General features: G+C 40.9%; 2 protein-coding genes across 2 annotated transcripts; both read right to left on the reverse strand.

The window, feature by feature from the left end:
- Positions 1-15,678: 15,678 nt before the first annotated feature.
- On the reverse strand, positions 15,679-19,606 carry LOC143432482 (uncharacterized). The gene is made up of 2 exons (XM_076909146.1): positions 19,567-19,606; positions 15,679-19,517 (listed from the first exon to the last, which is right to left on the reverse strand). The coding sequence occupies exons 1-2, from the start codon at positions 19,604-19,606 to the stop codon at positions 15,679-15,681; spliced, it is 3,879 nt and encodes a 1,292-aa protein (XP_076765261.1).
- LOC143432483 (uncharacterized) lies at positions 19,603-20,979 on the reverse strand. Its single transcript, XM_076909149.1, has one exon. It carries the CDS (start codon positions 20,977-20,979, stop codon positions 19,603-19,605), a length of 1,377 nt encoding a protein of 458 aa, XP_076765264.1.
- Positions 20,980-22,226: the final 1,247 nt, after the last annotated feature.

Below are 22,226 nucleotides of genomic sequence, written 5' to 3' on the forward strand. Positions count from 1 at the left end.
AGACGGGGAATACATAACACTTCGCAAATCATATTATATCTTACCCTGAAACATAGAAATGAGATGCGATATCGCGTTTTAAGTAGCATTAGAACTCTATTGCTACGATACGTAGACATCTGCAAACGCAATTTCCTTGCAAGGAAGTGTCGCATTTACATTCATTTGAATCGTAGACGAGGAATGCATAACACTTCGCAATGAATATTATATCTTATCATGAAACATAGATATGAGATGCAATATCTCGTTTTAAGAAGCATTTGAACTCTATTGCTACGATACGTAGACATCTGCAAACGCTATTTCCTTGCAAAGAAGTGTCGCATTTACATTCATTTGAAGTGTAGACGAGGAATACATAACACTTCGCAAATCATATTATATCTTACCATGAGACATAGAAATGAGATGCGATATAGCGTTTTAAGAATCATAAGAACACTATTGCTACGATACGTAGACATCTGCAAACGCTATTTCCTTGCAAAGAAGTGTCGCATTTACATTCATTTGATGTGTAGACGAGGAATACATAACACTTCGCAAATCATATTATATCTTATCATGAAACATAGAAGTGAGTTGCGATATCGCGTTTTAAGAAGCACTAGAACTCTACTGCTACGATACGTAGACATCTGCAAACGCTATTTCCTAGCGAGGAAGTGTCGCATTCACATTCATTTGAAGTGTAGACGAGTAATACATAACACTCCGCAAACCATATTATATCTTACCATGAAACATAGAAATGTGATGCGATATCGCGTTTTAAGAATCATAAGAACCCTATTGCTACGATACGTAGACATCTGCAAACGCTATTTCCTTGCAAAGAAGTGTCGCATGTACATTCATTTGAAGTGTAGACGAGGAATACATAACACTTCGCAAATCATATTATATCGTACCATGAAACATAGAAATGAGATGCGATATCGCGTTTCAAGAATCATAAGAACTCTATTGCTACGATACGTAGACATCTGCAAAGGCTATTCCCTTGCAGAGAAGTGTCGCATTTACATTCATTTGAAGTGTAGACGAGGAATACATAACACTACGCAAATCATATTATATCTTACCATGAAACATAGAAATGAGATGCGATATAGCGTTTTAAGAATCATAAGAACTCCATTGCAACGATACGTAGACATCTGCAAACGCTATTTCCTTGCAAAGAAGTGTCGCATTTACATTCATTTGAAGTGTAGACGAGGAATACATAACACTTCGCAAATCATATTATATCTTACCATGAAACATAGAAATGAGATGCGATATCGCGTTTTAAGAAGCATTAGAATTCTATTGCTACGATACGTAGACATCTGCAAACGCAATTTCCTTGCAAGGAAGTGTCGTATTTACATTCATTTGAATCGTAGACGAGGAATGCATAACATTTCGCAATGAATATTATATCTTATCAAGAAACATAGATATGAGATGCAATATCTCGTTTCAAGAAGCATTTGAACTCTATTGCTACGATACGTAGACATCTGCAAACGCTATTTCCTTGCTAAGAAGTGTCGCATTTACATTCATTTGAAGTGTAGACGAGGAATACATAACACTTCGCAAATCATATTATATCTTACCATGAAACATAGAAATGAGATGCCATATCGCGTTTTAAGATTAATAAGAACTCTATTGCAACGATACGTAGACATCTGCAAACGCTATTTCCTTGCAAAGAGGTGTCGCATTTACATTCATTTGAAGTGTAGACGAGGAATACATGACACTTCGCAAATCATATAATATCTTACCATGAAACATAGAAATGAGATGCGATATCGCGTTTTAAGAATCATAAGAACTCTATTGCTACGATACGTAGACATCTGCAAACGCTATTTCCTTGCAAGGAAGTGTCGCATTTACATTCATTTGATGTGTAGACGAGGAATACATAACACTTCGCAAATCATATTATATCTTACCATGAAACATAGAAATGAGATGCGATATCTCGTTGTAAGGATCATATGAACTCTATTGCTACGATACGTAGACATCTGCAAACGCTATTTCCTTGCAAGGAAGTGCCGCATTTATATTCGTTTGAAGTGTAGACGAGGACTACATAACACTTCGCATGTCGTATTATATCTTACCATGAAACATAGAAATGAGATGCAATATCGCGTTTTAAGAAGCATAAGAATTCTATTGCTACGATACGTAGACATCTGCAAAAGCTATTTCCTTGGAAGGAAGTGTCGCATTTACATTCTTCTGAAGAGAATACGAAGTATACATAACACTTTACAATGAATATTATATCCTATCATGCAACATAGAAATGAGATACGATATCGCGTTTTAAGAAGCATTAGAACTCTATCCTTACGATACGTAAACATCTGCAAACGCTATTTCCTAGAAAGGAAGTGTCGCATTTACATTCATTTGAAATGTAGACGAGGAATACATAACACTTCGCAATGAATATTACATCTTATCATGAAACATAGAAATGAGATGCGATATCACGTTTTAAGAAGCATTAGTATTCCATTCCTACGATACGTAGACATCTGCAAACGCTATTTCCTAGCAAGGAAGTGTCGCATTTACATTCATTTGAAGTGTAGACGAGGAATATATAACATTTCGCTATGAATATTACATCTAATCATGAAACATAGAAATGAGATGCGATATCTCGTTTTAAGAAGCATTTGAACTCTATCGCTTCGATACGTAGACATCTGCAAACGCTATTTCCTTGCATGGAAGTGTCGCATTTAAATTCATTTGAAGTGTAGACGAGGAATACATAACACTTCGCCAGTCATATTATATCTTACCATTGAACATAGGAATGAGATGCGATATCGCTGTTTAAGAAGCATTAGAACTCAATTGCTACGATAGGTAGACATCTGCAAACGCTATTTCCTAGCAAGGAAGTGTCGCATTTACATTCATTTGAAGTGTACACGAGGACTACATAACACTTCGCAAGTCATATTATATCTTACCATGAAACATAGAAATGAGATGCAATATCGCGGTTTAAGAAGCATAAGTTCTCTATTGCTACGATATGTAGACATCTGCAAACGCTATTTCCTTGCAAGGAAGTGTCGCATTTACATTCTTCTGAAGAGAATACAAGGTATACATAACACTTTACAATGAATATTATATCCTATCATGCAACATAGAAATGAGATACGGTATCGCGTTCTAAGAAGCATTAGAACTCTATCCCTACGACACATAAACATCTGCAAACGCTATTTCCTAGAAAGGATGTGTCGCATTTGCATTTATTTGAAGTGTAGACGAGGACTACATAACACTTCGCAAATCATATTACATCTTACCATGAAACATAGAAATGAGATGCCAAATCGCGTTTTAGGAAGCATTAGAACTCTATTGCTACGATACGTAGACATCTGCAAAAGCTATTTCCTAGCAAGGAAGTGTCGCATTTACATTCATTTGAAGTGTAGACGAGGAATACATAACATTTCGCAATGAATATTACATCTTATCATGAAACATAGAAATGAGATGCGATATCTCGTTTTGAGAAGCATTTGAACACTATTGCTTCGATACGTAGACATCTGCAAACGCTATTTCCTTGCAAGGAAGTGTCGCATTCACATTCATTTGAAGTGCAGACGAGGAATACATAACACTTCGCCAATCATATTATATCTTACCATTAAACATGGAAATGAGATGCGATATCGCGGTTTAAGAAGCATTAGAAATCTATTGCTACGATAGGTAGACATCTGCAAACGCTATTTCCTAGCAAGGAAGTGTCGCATTTACATCCATTTGAATCGTTGACGAGGAATACATAACACTTCGCAATGAATATTATATCTTACCATGAAACATAGATATGAGATGCAATATCTCGTTTTAAGAAGCATTTGATCTCTATCGCTTCGATACGTAGACATCTGCAAACGCTATTTCCTAGCTAGGAAGTGTCGCATTTACATTCATTTGAAGTGTAGACGAGGAATACATAACACTTCGCAATGAATATTACATCTTATCATGAAACATAGAAATGAGATGCGATATCACGTTTTAAGAAGCATTAGAACTCCTTCCCTACGATACGTAGACATCTGCAAACGCTATTTCCTAGCAAGGATGTGTCGCATTTGCATTTATTTGAAGTGTAGACGAGGACTACATAACACTTCGCAAATCATATTACATCTTACCATGAAACATAGAAATGAGATGCCAAATCGCGTTTTAGGAAGCATTAGAACTCTATTGCTACGATACGTAGACATCTGCAAAAGCTATTTCCTAGCAAGGAAGTGTCGCATTTACATTCATTTGAAGTGTAGACGAGGAATACATAACATTTCGCAATGAATATTACATCTTATCATGAAACATAGAAATGAGATGCGATATCTCGTTTTGAGAAGCATTTGAACACTATTGCTTCGATACGTAGACATCTGCAAACGCTATTTCCTTGCAAGGAAGTGTCGCATTCACATTCATTTGAAGTGCAGACGAGGAATACATAACACTTCGCCAATCATATTATATCTTACCATTAAACATGGAAATGAGATGCGATATCGCGGTTTAAGAAGCATTAGAAATCTATTGCTACGATAGGTAGACATCTGCAAACGCTATTTCCTAGCAAGGAAGTGTCGCATTTACATCCATTTGAATCGTTGACGAGGAATACATAACACTTCGCAATGAATATTATATCTTACCATGAAACATATATATGAGATGCAATATCTCGTTTTAAGAAGCATTTGATCTCTATCGCTTCGATACGTAGACATCTGCAAACGCTATTTCCTAGCTAGGAAGTGTCGCATTTACATTCATTTGAAGTGTAGACGAGGACTACACAACACTTCGCAAGTCATATTATATCTTACCATGAAACATAGAAATGAGATGCGATATCACGTTTTAAGAAGCATTAGAACTCCATCCCTACGATACGCAGACATCTGCAAACGCTACTTCCTAGCAAGGATCTGTCGCATTTACATTTATTTGTATTGTAGACGAGGACTACATAACACTTCGCAAATCATATTATATCTTACCATGAAACATAGATATGAGATGCGAAATCGCTTATTAAGAAGCATTAGAACTCTATTGCTACGATACGTAGACATCTGCAAACGCTATTTCCTAGCAAGGAAGTGTCACGTTTACATTCATTTGAAGTGTAGACGAGGAATATATAACATTTCGCAATGAATATTTCATCTTATCATGAAACATGGAAATGAGATGCGATATCTCGTTTTAAGAAGCATTTGAACTCTATTGCTTCGATACGTAGACATCTGCAAACGCTATTTCCTTGTAAGGAAGTGTCGCATTCACATTCATTTGAAGTGCAGACGAGGAATACATAACACTTCGCCAATCATATTATATCTTACCATTAAACATGGAAATGAGATGCGATATCGCGGTTTAAGAAGCATTAGAAATCTATTGCTACGATAGGTAGACATCTGCAAACGCTATTTCCTAGCAAGGAAGTGTCGCATTTACATCCATTTGAATCGTTGACGAGGAATACATAACACTTCGCAATGAATATTATATCTTACCATGAAACATATATATGAGATGCAATATCTCGTTTTAAGAAGCATTTGATCTCTATCGCTTCGATACGTAGACATCTGCAAACGCTATTTCCTAGCTAGGAAGTGTCGCATTTACATTCATTTGAAGTGTAGACGAGGACTACACAACACTTCGCAAGTCATATTATATCTTACCATGAAACATAGAAATGAGATGCGATATCACGTTTTAAGAAGCATTAGAACTCCATCCCTACGATACGCAGACATCTGCAAACGCTACTTCCTAGCAAGGATCTGTCGCATTTACATTTATTTGTATTGTAGACGAGGACTACATAACACTTCGCAAATCATATTATATCTTACCATGAAACATAGATATGAGATGCGAAATCGCTTATTAAGAAGCATTAGAACTCTATTGCTACGATACGTAGACATCTGCAAACGCTATTTCCTAGCAAGGAAGTGTCACGTTTACATTCATTTGAAGTGTAGACGAGGAATATATAACATTTCGCAATGAATATTTCATCTTATCATGAAACATGGAAATGAGATGCGATATCTCGTTTTAAGAAGCATTTGAACTCTATTGCTTCGATACGTAGACATCTGCAAACGCTATTTCCTTGTAAGGAAGTGTCGCATTCACATTCATTTGAAGTGTAGACGAGGAATACATAACACTTCGCCAATCATATTATATGTTAGAATTAAACATAGAAATGAGATGCGATATCGCGTTTTAAGAAGCATTAGAACTCTATTGCAACGATAGGTAGACATCTGCAATCGCTATTTCCTAGCAAGGAAGTGTCGCAATTACATTCATTTGAAGTGTAGACGAGGACTACATAACACTTCGCAAGTCATATTATATCTTACCATGAAACATAGAAATGAGAAGCAATATCGCGTTTTAAGAAGCATTAGAACTCTATTGCTACGATACGTAGACATCTACAAACGATATTTCCTATGAAGGAAGTGACGCGTTTACATTCATTTGAATTGTAGGCGAAGAATACATAACACTTCGCAAAGAATATTACATCTTATCATGAAACATAGAAATGAGATGCGATATCTCGTTTTAAGAAGCATTTGAACTCTATCGCTTCGATACGTAGACATCTGCAAACGCTATTTCCTTGCATGGAAGTGTCGCATTTATATTCATTTGAAGTGTAGACGAGGAATACATAACACTTCGCCAGTCATATTATATCTTAGCATTGAACATAGGAATGAGATGCGATATCGCGGTACAAGAAGCATTAGAACTCTATTGCTACGATAGGTAGACATCTGCAAACGCTATTTCCTAGCAAGGAAATGTCGCATTTACATTCATTTGAAGTGTAGACGAGGACTACATAACACTTCGCATGTCGTATTATATCTTACCATGAAACATAGAAATGAGATGCAATATCGCGTTTTAAGAAGCATAAGAATTCTATTGCTACGATACGTAGACATCTGCAAAAGCTATTTCCTAGAAAGGAAGTGTCGCATTTACATTCATTTGAAATGTAGACGAGGAATACATAACACTTCGCAATGAATATTACATCTTATCATGAAACATAGAAATGAGATGCGATATCACGTTTTAAGATGCATTAGGATTCCATTCCTACGATACGTAGACATCTGCAAACGCTATTTCCTAGCAAGGAAGTGTCGCATTTACATTCATTTGAAGTGTTGACGAGGAATACATAACATTTCGCAATGAATATTACATCTTATCATGAAACATAGATATGAGATGCAATATCGCGTTTTAAGAAGCATTTAAACTCTATCGTGTTCGATACGTAGACATCTGCAAACGCTATTTCCTTGCATGGTAGTGTCGCATTTACATTCATTTGAAGTGTAGACGAGGAATACATGAAACTTCGCCAATCATATTATATCTTAGCATTGAACATAGGAATGAGATGCGATATCGCGGTACAAGAAGCATTAGAACTCTATTGCTACGATAGGTAGACATCTGCAAACGCTATTTCCTAGCAAGGAAATGTCGCATTTACATTCATTTGAAGTGTAGACGAGGACTACATAACACTTCGCATGTCGTATTATATCTTACCATGAAACATAGAAATGAGATGCAATATCGCGTTTTAAGAAGCATAAGAATTCTATTGCTACGATACGTAGACATCTGCAAAAGCTATTTCCTAGAAAGGAAGTGTCGCATTTACATTCATTTGAAATGTAGACGAGGAATACATAACACTTCGCAATGAATATTACATCTTATCATGAAACATAGAAATGAGATGCGATATCACGTTTTAAGATGCATTAGGATTCCATTCCTACGATACGTAGACATCTGCAAACGCTATTTCCTAGCAAGGAAGTGTCGCATTTACATTCATTTGAAGTGTTGACGAGGAATACATAACATTTCGCAATGAATATTACATCTTATCATGAAACATAGATATGAGATGCAATATCGCGTTTTAAGAAGCATTTAAACTCTATCGTGTTCGATACGTAGACATCTGCAAACGCTATTTCCTTGCATGGTAGTGTCGCATTTACATTCATTTGAAGTGTAGACGAGGAATACATGAAACTTCGCCAATCATATTATATCTTACCATTAAACATAGAAATGAGATGCGATATTGCGGTTTAAGAAGCATTAGAACACTATTGCTACGATAGGTAGACATCTGCAAACGCTAAGTCCTAGCAAGAAAGTGTCGCATTTACATTCATTTGAAGTGTAGACGAGGACTACATAACACTTCGCATGTCATATTATATCTTACCATATAACATAGAAATGAGATGCGATATCGCGTTTTAAGAAGCAATAGAACTCTATTGCTAGGATACGTAGACGTCTGCAAACGCTATTTCCTAGCAAGGAAGTGTCGCATTTACATTCATTTGAAGTGTAGACGAGGAATATATAACATTTCGCAATGAATATTACATCTTATCATGAAACATAGAAATGAGATGCGATATCTCGTTTTAAGAAGCATTTGAACTCTATCGCTTCGATACGTAGACATCTGCAAAAGCTATTTCCTTGCATGGAAGTGTCGCATTTATATTCATTTGAAGTGTAGACGAGGAAAACATAACACTTCGCCAGTCATATTATATCTTACCATTGAACATAGAAATGAGATGCGATATCGCGGTTTAAGAAGCATTAGAACTCTATTGCAACGATAGGTAGACATCTGCAAACGCTATTTCCTAGCAAGGAAGTGTCGCATTTACATTCATTAGAAGTGTAGACGAGGAATATATAACATTTCGCAATGAATATTACATCTAATCATGAAACATAGAATTGAGATGCGATATCTCGTTTTAAGAAGCATTTGAACTCTATCGCTTCGATACGTAGACATCTGCAAACGCTATTTCCTTGCATGGAAGTATCGCATTTATATTCATTTGAAGTGTAGACGAGGTATACATGACACTTCGCAAATCATATAATATCTTACCATGAAACATAGAAATGAGATGCGATATCTCGTTGTAAGGATCATATGAACTCTATTGCTACGATACGTAGACATCTGCAAACGCTATTTCCTTGCAAGGAAGTGCCGCATTTACATTCGTTTGAAGTGTAGAGGAGGAATACATAACACTTCGCAAATCATATTATATCTTACCATGAAACATAGAAATGAGATGCGATATCTCGTTTTAAGGATCATAAGAACTCTATTGCTACGATACGTAGACATCTGCAAACGCTATTTCCTTGCAAAGAAGTGTCGCATTTACATTCATTTGAATAGTAGACGAGGAATGCATAACACTTCGCAATGAATATTATATCTTATCATGAAACATAGATATGAGATGCAATATCTCGTTTTAAGAAGCATTAGAACTCTATTGCTACGATACCTAGACATCTGCAGACGCTATTTCCTAGCAAGGAAGTGTCGCATTTACATTCATTTGAATCGTAGACGAGGAATGCATAACAATTCGCAATTAATATTATATCTTATCGTGAAACATAGAAATGAGATGCGATATCACGTTCTAAGAAGCATTAGAACTCCATCCCTACGATACGTAGACATCTGCAAACGCTATTTCCTTGCAAGGAAGTGTCGCATTTACATTCATTTGATGTGTAGACGAGGAATACATAACACTTCGCAAATCATATTATATCTTACCATGAAACATAGAAATGAGATGCGATATCGCGTTCTAAGAAGCATTAGAACGCTATTGCTACGATACGTAGACATCTGCAATCGCCATTTCCTAGCGAGGATGTGTCGCATTCACATTCATTTGAAGTGTAGACGAGGAATGCATAACACATCGCAATGAATATTATATCTTATCATGAAACATAGATACGAGATGCAATATCGCGTTTTAAGAAGCATTTAAACTCTATCGTGTTCGATACGTAGACATCTGCAAACGCTATTTCCTTGCATGGTAGTGTCGCATTTACATTCATTTGAAGTGTAGACGAGGAATACATGAAACTTCGCCAATCATATTATATCTTACCATTAAACATAGAAATGAGATGCGATATTGCGGTTTAAGAAGCATTAGAACACTATTGCTACGATAGGTAGACATCTGCAAACGCTAAGTCCTAGCAAGAAAGTGTCGCATTTACATTCATTTGAAGTGTAGACGAGGACTACATAACACTTCGCATGTCATATTATATCTTACCATATAACATAGAAATGAGATGCGATATCGCGTTTTAAGAAGCAATAGAACTCTATTGCTAGGATACGTAGACGTCTGCAAACGCTATTTCCTAGCAAGGAAGTGTCGCATTTACATTCATTTGAAGTGTAGACGAGGAATATATAACATTTCGCAATGAATATTACATCTTATCATGAAACATAGAAATGAGATGCGATATCTCGTTTTAAGAAGCATTTGAACTCTATCGCTTCGATACGTAGACATCTGCAAAAGCTATTTCCTTGCATGGAAGTGTCGCATTTATATTCATTTGAAGTGTAGACGAGGAAAACATAACACTTCGCCAGTCATATTATATCTTACCATTGAACATAGAAATGAGATGCGATATCGCGGTTTAAGAAGCATTAGAACTCTATTGCAACGATAGGTAGACATCTGCAAACGCTATTTCCTAGCAAGGAAGTGTCGCATTTACATTCATTAGAAGTGTAGACGAGGAATATATAACATTTCGCAATGAATATTACATCTAATCATGAAACATAGAATTGAGATGCGATATCTCGTTTTAAGAAGCATTTGAACTCTATCGCTTCGATACGTAGACATCTGCAAACGCTATTTCCTTGCATGGAAGTATCGCATTTATATTCATTTGAAGTGTAGACGAGGTATACATGACACTTCGCAAATCATATAATATCTTACCATGAAACATAGAAATGAGATGCGATATCTCGTTGTAAGGATCATATGAACTCTATTGCTACGATACGTAGACATCTGCAAACGCTATTTCCTTGCAAGGAAGTGCCGCATTTACATTCGTTTGAAGTGTAGAGGAGGAATACATAACACTTCGCAAATCATATTATATCTTACCATGAAACATAGAAATGAGATGCGATATCTCGTTTTAAGGATCATAAGAACTCTATTGCTACGATACGTAGACATCTGCAAACGCTATTTCCTTGCAAAGAAGTGTCGCATTTACATTCATTTGAATAGTAGACGAGGAATGCATAACACTTCGCAATGAATATTATATCTTATCATGAAACATAGATATGAGATGCAATATCTCGTTTTAAGAAGCATTAGAACTCTATTGCTACGATACCTAGACATCTGCAGACGCTATTTCCTAGCAAGGAAGTGTCGCATTTACATTCATTTGAATCGTAGACGAGGAATGCATAACAATTCGCAATTAATATTATATCTTATCGTGAAACATAGAAATGAGATGCGATATCACGTTCTAAGAAGCATTAGAACTCCATCCCTACGATACGTAGACATCTGCAAACGCTATTTCCTTGCAAGGAAGTGTCGCATTTACATTCATTTGATGTGTAGACGAGGAATACATAACACTTCGCAAATCATATTATATCTTACCATGAAACATAGAAATGAGATGCGATATCGCGTTCTAAGAAGCATTAGAACGCTATTGCTACGATACGTAGACATCTGCAATCGCCATTTCCTAGCGAGGATGTGTCGCATTCACATTCATTTGAAGTGTAGACGAGGAATGCATAACACATCGCAATGAATATTATATCTTATCATGAAACATAGATACGAGATGCAATATCTCGTTTTAAGAAGCATTTGAACTCTATTACTTCGATACGTAGACATCTGCAAACGCTATTTCCTTGCAAGGAAGTGTCGCATTTACATTCATTTGAATCGTAGACGAGGAATGCATAACAAATCGCAATTAATATTATATCTTATCGTGAAACATAGAAATGAGATGCGATATCACGTTTTAAGAAGCATTAGAACTCCATCCCTACGATACGTGGACATCTGCAAACGCTATTTCCTAGCAAGGATGTGTCGCATTTACATTTATTTGTAGTGTAGACGAGGACTACATAACACTTCGCAAATCATATTATATCTTACCGTGAAACATAGAAATGAGATGCGATATCGCGGTTTAAGAAGCATTAGAACTCTATTGCTACGATAGGTAGACATCTGTAAACGCTATTTCCTAGCAAGGAAGTATCGCATTTACATTCATTTGAAGTGTAGACGAGGACTACATAACACTTCGCATGTCGTATTATATCTTACCATGAAACATAGAAATGAGATGCAATATCGCGTTTTAAGAAGCATAAGAATTCTATTGCTACGATACGTAGACATCTGCAAAAGCTATTTCCTTGGAAGGAAGTGTCGCATTTACATTCTTCTGAAGAGAATACGAAGTATACATAACACTTTACAATGAATATTATATCCTATCATGCAACATAGAAATGAGATACGATATCGCGTTTTAAGAAGCATTAGAACTCTATCCTTACGATACGTAAGCATCTGCAAACGCTATTTCCTAGAAAGGAAGTGTCGCATTTACATTCATTTGAAATGTAGACGAGGAATACATAACACTTCGCAATGAATATTACATCTTATCATGAAACATAGAAATGAGATGCGATATCACGTTTTAAGAAGCATTAGGATTCCATTCCTACGATACGTAGACATCTGCAAACGCTATTTCCTAGCAAGGAAGTGTCGCATTTACATTCATTTGAAGTGTAGACGAGGAATACATAACATTTCGCAATGAATATTACATCTTATCATGAAACATAGATATGAGATGCAATATCGCGTTTTAAGAAGCATTTGAACTCTATCGCTTCGATACGTAGACATCTGCAAACGCTAATTCCTAGCAAGAAAGTGTCGCATTTACATTCATTTGAAGTGTAGACGAGGACTACATAACACTTCGCATGTCATATTATATCTTACCATGAAACATAGAAATGAGATGCAATATCGCGTTTTAAGAAGCAATAGAACTCTATTGCTACGATACGTAGACATCTGCAAACGCTACTTCCTAGCAAGGATGTGTCGCGTTTACATTTATTTGTATTGTAGACGAGGACTACATAACACTTCGCAAATCATATTATATCTTACCATGAAACCTAGATATGAGATGCGAAATCGCTTATTAAGAAGCATTAGAACTCTATTGCTACGATACGTAGACATCTGCAAACGCTATTTCCTAGCAAGGAAGTGCCGCATTTACATTCATTTGAAGTGTAGACGAGGAATATATAACATTTCGCAATGAATATTTCATCTTATCATGAAACATGGAAATGAGATGCGATATCTCGCTTTAAGAAGCATTTGAACTCTATTGCTTCGATACGTAGACATCTGCAAACGCTATTTCCTTGTAAGGAAGTGGCGCATTCACATTCATTTGAAGTGTAGACGAGGAATACATAACACTTCGCCAATCATATTATATGTTACAATTAAACATAGAAATGAGATGCGATATCGCGTTTTAAGAAGCATTAGAACACTATTGCAACGATAGGTAGACATCTGCAATCGCTATTTCCTAGCAAGGAAGTGTCGCAATTACATTCATTTGAAGTGTAGACGAGGACTACATAACACTTCGCAAGTCATATTATATCTTACCATGAAACATAGAAATGAGAAGCAATATCGCGTTTTAAGAAGCATTAGAACTCTATTGCTACGATACGTAGACATCTACAAACGATATTTCCTATGAAGGAAGTGACGCGTTTACATTCATTTGAATTGTAGGCGAAGAATACATAACACTTCGCAAAGAATATTACATCTTATCATGAAACATAGAAATGAGATGCGATATCTCGTTTTAAGAAGCATTTGAACTCTATCGCTTCGATACGTAGACATCTGCAAAAGCTATTTCCTTGCATGGAAGTGTCGCATTTATATTCATTTGAAGTGTAGACGAGGAATACATAACACTTCGCCAGTCATATTATATCTTAGCATTGAACATAGGAATGAGATGCGATATCGCGGTACAAGAAGCATTAGAACTCTATTGCTACGATAGGTAGACATCTGCAAACGCTATTTCCTAGCAAGGAAATGTCGCATTTACATTCTGTTTCGCGTTAGTCGTTACGCGAAGCTCGTGATTCAACAGCGGCCAGAGAACTGGCCAGCAGAGGTTGTAAGGCTCTGCTCGGTGCCTCCGACTGTTTTGTCACGGGCGCTCCTACGTCTTTTTACGGAGATAGGAGTGTTATGAGGGTTTCAGGCCTGAACCTGATGATGGATAGATGGTAGTAACTGGTGTTTTATTGAGGTTCAACAGCGACCAGGTAAACTGGCCAACAGAGGTTGTAAGGCTCTGCTCGGTGCCTCCGACTGTTGAGACCGATGTGTAAATAAGCGATTGGATGAAAATTCTAGTCGGTCCACTGCAAGCGGTGCTCTTTGGCGCGGCTGAGGGGCTCAGGTCGTTGGTGGTGAAGGCAGGGCTTCCGACCGTACTTGCCACACGTCTCGTGAGGAGTAACTCCTGCTCTCACGGCATGGCGATAATGTCAGACGGCCGTATTCGAGAGACTAACGCTGACCCAGAGATTGTCCGCTGTGGGGATCAATTCTGGTTTTGGGGTGGGTTTTCAGGGATTGTGTGCTGTAGCAAGACAATCAAGCTGAAAGAGCCCGACTCCTGGATAGTGCTTTCCTCCTCGACTAGGTTTTCTGCCGATCGCTAATGACAAGTTGGTGGATGGTTCGTTTGAAGGAAGGTTCGGTTCGAAGATGAACGTTCAGGCGCGATGCTGAAGTTCAACTGGTTTCATTTGGAAAATCTCGCAAGCTTCTAATCTCGGAGAGGGAAGATCTTTCTTCTAATTGGACTATGTGAGTCCTGTTAGGGGGTGGCTATTGCGGACAGTAACCTATAAGGAATGTCCGTGGTCTTTTGGGAGGTGTGCTCCAAGACGGAGAAAGTGGCCATGAATTCTACGTCCTGTCAGGCATGTGTCGACAAAATGACATTGTCAAGGGGCGCAGTCTGGTTTCTTCGGAGTTTGGAGTTTTTGTTTATAGTCCGAATGCGGACTAAGTGGGCCTTCGTCTGTTGCGGCCATAAATTCAAAGTCAGACAATGAATGTTAGCATAAATGAACTGCCTTTCGAAGGTAGTCATTGAGGTTTGTAGATGCCAGAACGCTAGTTGGCATTTCCAGATGGGGACTGAGGTCCCTGCCGAACTCTTGGGTAGAATTTATGCCCGTGGTCGACAATGGCAGATTGGAAACATGCATGACAGACGGAGCTGATGGGCCAGAGAAGAGGGGTCTGGAAAATAGCCTAAGACCCGTGGGTGTGCCACGGAACATCCTCCCCCCGTTGAGAGGACTCCGATCAATTAAGTTATAGATATCAGACGTATGTAGTACGTCAAGCTAGATTATCTTGGTGTCCAGTATGAGTTAGGTAGTGATGATAGAAATGGTGCGAAGTACTCACCGAACGGTGTTCTTTAAGATACATTAAATGGTCAAGATTAACAGGCTTCCCTGGTGGAGACTGATGTCGCCAGATCATCCTCCTCGCCTGGTTGATATAATAGAGGTGCGAGTCCCTTCACACTCCGATTGAGCACACTCGTGGCAGTTTTTACCGTCACAACGCGAACGACACCGTCGGAACCGGGATGAGCCTTGAGCACCCTGCCCAAGATCCACTGCATCGGAGGAACGTTATCCTCCCTGAGGAGCACGATAGTGCCCTCCTTGATTGAGTGGGTCCCGTTCTTCCACTTGCTTCGTTTGGTTAGCTCGTTTAGGTACTCGAGGTGCCAGCGTTTCCAAAAATGTTGTTTCAATTTTTGTATATGTTGCCACGCTGACAAACGATTCGTGGGAACATCCACGAAATTTCGCTCTCGTAAGCTCGTAAGTGATTCGCCAATGAGGAAATGTCCAGGAGTTAAAACGATCAGATCATTGGGATCTGATGAGATGGGTGTTAGTGGGCGGGAATTGAGAACCGCCTCGATTTCTATTATTAAAGTGTTAAAATTTTCGAATGTGAACGGCTCAGTACCCGCGACGCGTGTTAAATGGTGCTTGAACGATTTTACCGCAGCTTCCCATAGGCCTCCGAAATGCGGAGTGCGTGGAGGAATGAAGTTCCATTTGATTGCTCTATTTTCCAGATAATTTCCCAGCTGCTGATTGTAATCGTTGGATTTGATGAGTTCTTGCAATTCGTTATCTGCCCCTACGAAATTCCTTCCGTTGTCGGAGTATATTGCTTTGCATAGTCCCCGTCGCGCGATAAATCGTTTAAGTGCGGCGATGAAGCCTTCACTTGTGAGATCACTCACCAGCTCCAAGTGAACGGCTTTAACCGCGAGACATACGAAGACCGCGACATAAGCCTTGTGTTGATTGCGGCTTCGATGTTTCCGCTCTTTAATAAAGAACGGACCGCAATAGTCGGTGCCGACGTGCGTAAAGGGCCGTGATTCCGTGACTCTGGCTTCGGGTAGATCTCCCATAGTGTAGTTCACTGCTGGTGGTCGTGCTCGAATACAAGGGATGCAGTTCCTTAAGGCCTTCCATACCTGGCTTCGCCCGTCGATCGGCCAATACCGGCGCCTCACGGCATACAACGTGTTCTGGACACCGGCGTGTAAATGAGTGTGATGTTCAGCTTGAATAATCAAGGTGGTTACGTGTGCCTTGGGAAGAAGTATGGGGTGTCGTTGCGAAAATGGTATCGGCGAATGTCTTAATCGGCCCCCGACTCGGAGAATCCCATCCTTGTCGAGAAAAATGGCCAAACGTTGGAATTTACCTCCCACGTCTCGCTGATTATTTTTCAGTTTGTGTAGTTCCGTTCTGAAATGAGTTCGTTGGAGGAGCTTGATGAGTGCGTCGTGGGCCCTGGCGAGTTCGTCCGCCGTGAGGCCCCCCTTTTCCTGATTGTTCCTTTTCCACCGAAGGCAGCGTGCAGCGACGCGTTGCATCTTGTGCCAAGAGGAAAATTTGTCGAGGATATTGGCGTCGATCGTGGATAGATTCAGACAGGTTGCTGTCTTTTGTTCCGGTATGATAACGCAAGGTTCGAGTTGTTCCTTTGGCCACGAGGATTCTTCTCGACTCAACCATGTTGGTCCAAATTGCCAAATAGATGGTTGAATGAATTCTTGCGGTTGTTGTCCTCGTGAAATCAGATCCGCTGGGTTTTCGGAGGTTGAGATATGTCTCCAGTCAGCAGTATCCGTTCTAGACTGGATCTCGGATACTCTATTGGCGACAAATGTTTTGAGAAGATGCGGAGAGGTTCGTATCCAATGTAATACGATCGTAGAATCTGTCCACATGAAGGTACGATGAAATTTAATATGCAGTGCCTCTTTCGTCGTTGTCAGTAAGGATGTTAAAAGTAGAGCTCCGCACAATTCAAGTCGTGGTATAGATTGTGTTTTTAACGGTGCCACCCTTGATTTTGCTACGAGAAGCTGTACGTGTATGTGACCGTACTCGTCTATCGTGCGCACGTAGAGACATGCTCCATAAGCCTTTTCGCTTGCGTCGCAGAATCCGTGTATTTCTATGGTTGTTGGTGACCGCGAGACTGTTCGCCGCTGGAAAACGAGTTTGTTGAGTAACGGAAGTTGTTTATAGTATTGGTTCCACTCCGTGTGAAGATCCATGGGGAGCGATTCGTCCCAGTCAATCTTAATTGTCCAAATCTTCTGCAACAGCATTTTGGCGAGAATTATAACTGGTCCCAGGAGTCCCAATGGGTCGTAAATTTTAGCGATTTCTGACGTGATGAATCGTTTGGTGACTCTTAAAGTATTGGGTCGCGGTTGGACCTCGTAGGAGATGGTGTCGGCAGAAGAGTTCCAGACGATTCCTAGAGTTTTTAACGTCGATGATTCTCCGAGATGCAGTCGTTTGTTGATGGATTGTTCTGGCAATCCATCCAGTAAGGTCTTGTCGTTGGCTGCCCATTGTCGGATGTTCAATCCCGATGAGTTCAATAATTCGGTCAATTCCTTGCGTACCTTTAGTGCTTCCTCTAGAGTTGGAGCTCCGGTTAATGCGTCGTCTACATAGAAATCTCGGAGTAAGGCTGTGGCCGCAAGCGGAAAGCGATGCCCTTCGTCTTGCGCGAGTTGAGTGAGGCAGCGGATTGCTAGGTATGGAGCGGCGGATAGTCCAAACGTCACTGTTTGTAATTCATATGTTTGGACTCGACCGGTATCATCACGCCACAAAATGCGTTGGTATTTTCTATCTTCCTTGCGGATGAGGAACTGTCGGTACATCTTTTCGATGTCGCCGGTTATTACGTACTGATGGATGCGGAATCGGAGTAAAATGTATAATAGATCGTCTTGAATCTTCGGTCCGGTGTGAAGAGCGTCATTTAATGAAACGCCGGTGCTTGTTTCTGCGGAGCCATCGAATACCACTCGAAGCTTCGTAGTCTCGCTCGTGACTTTGGTCACCCCATGATGCGGCAGGTAATACCCATTGTGTTCTTCTTCATTCTGTGAGATTTGGGTCATGTGTCCAAGTTGGAGATACTCCTGTATGACTGCGTGGTATTCTTGTTTTAACGTGGGATTGCGTTGCAATTTTCGTTCGAGCGATTCTAGTCGTCGTAGAGCCCTTACCTTTGATTCTCCTAAACGTGCTTGTTTGTCATTAAAAGGGAGTGCGACGATGTATCGGCCTTCAGCGTTGCGTGTGACGTGTTCTTTGAAGTGCGTTTCGCATAAATGGTCGGAATTCGAAAGGTGTCGAACTTGAGGACCTTCTTCGACTTCCCAAAATCGTGTCAGGTCGAACTGGAGCGCGTTAGTTGTGTGGCATGAAATGTCGTGTATCGGTGATGTGGTTGGCGCGCTCCCCCCGATGACCCATCCTAACATCGTTTTTTGCAAGTATAGGTTGGGTTCGGTGGGAGTGGACAGATTGATTTGTCCGACGGTGATGAGTGACAAGGTGGTTCCAGATCCTAGTAATATGTCGATCGGTGCTGGTCGATGGAATTCTGGGTCTGCTAATTTGATGTTCCTTGGAATATTTATTAATGATCGGTCGATGGGTTGGTCCGGAATTAATGATGATATTTTAGGTATTGTCAAAAATGTTAACGTCCGTTCGTAGCTATTGAATTTGGATCGGATGGTCGCTGTGGCGGTGTGTCTGGCCACCGTAGACAATTGGTTGAGAGCCCCCACTGGCACGTGGCAACCCTTCGTTGGGATGCCTAGCCGTTTTACCAGGTCCTCTGTTATGAAGTTGGTGGTGGCACCTGTGTCGACTAAGGTCCGGCAATTGACGGGCTGAAGATCCTTGTCGAGAATGTGGACCTGTGCTGTTACAAGGAGTTCATTTTTAATTGAGTCGACCACAAATGCGTTGACCCGACTCTGGTAATTGGGGGCTCCAGGTATTGATTGTCATTTGTCATTTTCCACTTGCGGGGCTGGTGAAATTCTGGGTCGTTTCGCTGCAGAAGTGGTTGCTCGATCATGAACCTGTTTTTCTTGATGTAATAGTGTGTGATGGTGCCGATTGCATCTGCGGCATGTTCCTCTATTGCACGTATCTGACTGGTGACCGGGCCCCAGACAATTCGTGCACAATGCGGCCCCTTTTATTGCCTTCACGCGACCTTCCACTGACAGGGTACGAAACCTTTGACATTGCCATATTCCGTGTAGATTACGGCAGAATGGACACCTTGAAGTCGTGGGTGTTCCGCTTCCCCTGATTTGTTCGCGGGAAGTATGTGTTTCCTCGGGATGGGTCGAGGTTACGAATGCATGGCCTTGTAGACCGCGCTTGTTGTTGTTAACCCTTCCTGATGTACCGCGGCTGGAGTGTCCTATTGGCTGAACAGGTGGTTTATGGCTCGCAGGTCTGCAGTTTGCCCTTTTTTCTAAAAAGTCGAGCAAATGGGAGTACGCCGGCATTTGCTTGTCCTTTAAAGAAAGCTCCCAATGCCACGCTGTGTCGGTACTGATCTTTGCCAATATGAGAGAGATGATCATGCTGTCCCATGACGAAATGTCGACCCCCAGATTCTTCAGTGAACGTAGGTGTTGACGCACGGTGTCGACGAGGTTGCCTAAGGCTTCTGGCGTATCCCGTGCCAGAGGAGCTATGTTATGGATCGCATGACAATGTTTTAGCAGAATTTTGCGTCTGCAATAGAACCTTTCTTTGAGCAGTTCTATTGCATCCGCGTAGCCTGACTCGGTAATGCTTAATGATTCGATACAGGCGGCTGCCCGGCCGGTGAGTGTGGACCGTAGATATTGAAATTTCTGTACTGGTGATAAGTCATCGTTTTCGTCAATCATCGATGAGAAGGCCTCGAAGTATGATGTCCAGTTTTCGATTGTTCCGTCGAAAGTCGGTAAACGCATCTCGGGGAGTTTGATAGCCATCGGCGCAGCGGTGGTGGCCGTGGAGGAGTTCGAAGGATGGTGCCGTAGCGGAGCTCTTGGACGGTCTCCCTCGATGAATGCGTTCGCTCGTGCGACCACCGTCATGTAATCTCCGTGAATCTCGAAGCGACGCGGTTCCTCGCCACTATCGGCTTCTTCGATTTCAAGTTGGATCGCGTCGAAGCGATCCCAGATTTGGTGTAGGCTATCTAAGTGTGCCCGAATTAGACCTAGATCGCGGCGATCGGACTGTTTCGCGTTGTCTAATAATTTCGAGAACGCGGTGATGTGCCCTACTATGTTGCCGCGTTTACGTCGCAAGGTACTGAGGCTGGTGCCGTGTGGAGCGGAATGGCTGGAGGAGCCTTCGGATGATTTTGCCATTGTGATATTGGCTGATCGAGAAGTGGACTTGGCGAACACAAAACGAGCTTACCTTGGTGGACGTATTCTCGTGGTGGTGAATTATCGTATGCTGCTCTCTATCCTTGGCGTGCTGCCTTAGTCTTGATGCGATGCTGAATCACGGATGCGGCTGTCACACACAAGTTTAATCCAGATTGCACTGTAAATCCGAATGCACATGCACCTTCACTCGATATTTCGCACTGTACTTAACCCGTAGGTCGCTGAGGATCCGGCTCGAAGGACCAAAAATGTTTCGCGTTAGTCGTTACGCGAAGCTCGTGATTCAACAGCGGCCAGAGAACTGGCCAGCAGAGGTTGTAAGGCTCTGCTCGGTGCCTCCGACTGTTTTGTCACGGGCGCTCCTACGTCTTTTTACGGAGATAGGAGTGTTATGAGGGTTTCAGGCCTGAACCTGATGATGGATAGATGGTAGTAACTGGTGTTTTATTGAGGTTCAACAGCGACCAGGTAAACTGGCCAACAGAGGTTGTAAGGCTCTGCTCGGTGCCTCCGACTGTTGAGACCGATGTGTAAATAAGCGATTGGATGAAAATTCTAGTCGGTCCACTGCAAGCGGTGCTCTTTGGCGCGGCTGAGGGGCTCAGGTCGTTGGTGGTGAAGGCAGGGCTTCCGACCGTACTTGCCACACGTCTCGTGAGGAGTAACTCCTGCTCTCACGGCATGGCGATAATGTCAGACGGCCGTATTCGAGAGACTAACGCTGACCCAGAGATTGTCCGCTGTGGGGATCAATTCTGGTTTTGGGGTGGGTTTTCAGGGATTGTGTGCTGTAGCAAGACAATCAAGCTGAAAGAGCCCGACTCCTGGATAGTGCTTTCCTCCTCGACTAGGTTTTCTGCCGATCGCTAATGACAAGTTGGTGGATGGTTCGTTTGAAGGAAGGTTCGGTTCGAAGATGAACGTTCAGGCGCGATGCTGAAGTTCAACTGGTTTCATTTGGAAAATCTCGCAAGCTTCTAATCTCGGAGAGGGAAGATCTTTCTTCTAATTGGACTATGTGAGTCCTGTTAGGGGGTGGCTATTGCGGACAGTAACCTATAAGGAATGTCCGTGGTCTTTTGGGAGGTGTGCTCCAAGACGGAGAAAGTGGCCATGAATTCTACGTCCTGTCAGGCATGTGTCGACAAAATGACATTGTCAAGGGGCGCAGTCTGGTTTCTTCGGAGTTTGGAGTTTTTGTTTATAGTCCGAATGCGGACTAA

This window comes from Xylocopa sonorina, unplaced genomic scaffold (genome assembly GCF_050948175.1).
Source record: "Xylocopa sonorina isolate GNS202 unplaced genomic scaffold, iyXylSono1_principal scaffold0432, whole genome shotgun sequence".
NCBI classification, from domain to species: domain Eukaryota; kingdom Metazoa; phylum Arthropoda; class Insecta; order Hymenoptera; family Apidae; genus Xylocopa; species Xylocopa sonorina.

Excerpts from the sequence above, each read along its gene's own strand:
- LOC143432483 (XM_076909149.1), bottom strand. The coding sequence starts at position 20,979 with ATGGCAAAATCATCCGAAGGCTCCTCCAGCCATTCCGCTCCACACGGC.
- LOC143432482 (XM_076909146.1), bottom strand. The coding sequence starts at position 19,606 with ATGACAATCAATACCTGGAGCCCCCAATTACCAGAGTCGG. Across the intron at positions 19,518-19,566 it reads CCCCCAATTACCAGAGTCGG|CACAGGTCCACATTCTCGAC; the intron begins GTCAACGCATTT and ends TCCTTGTAACAG.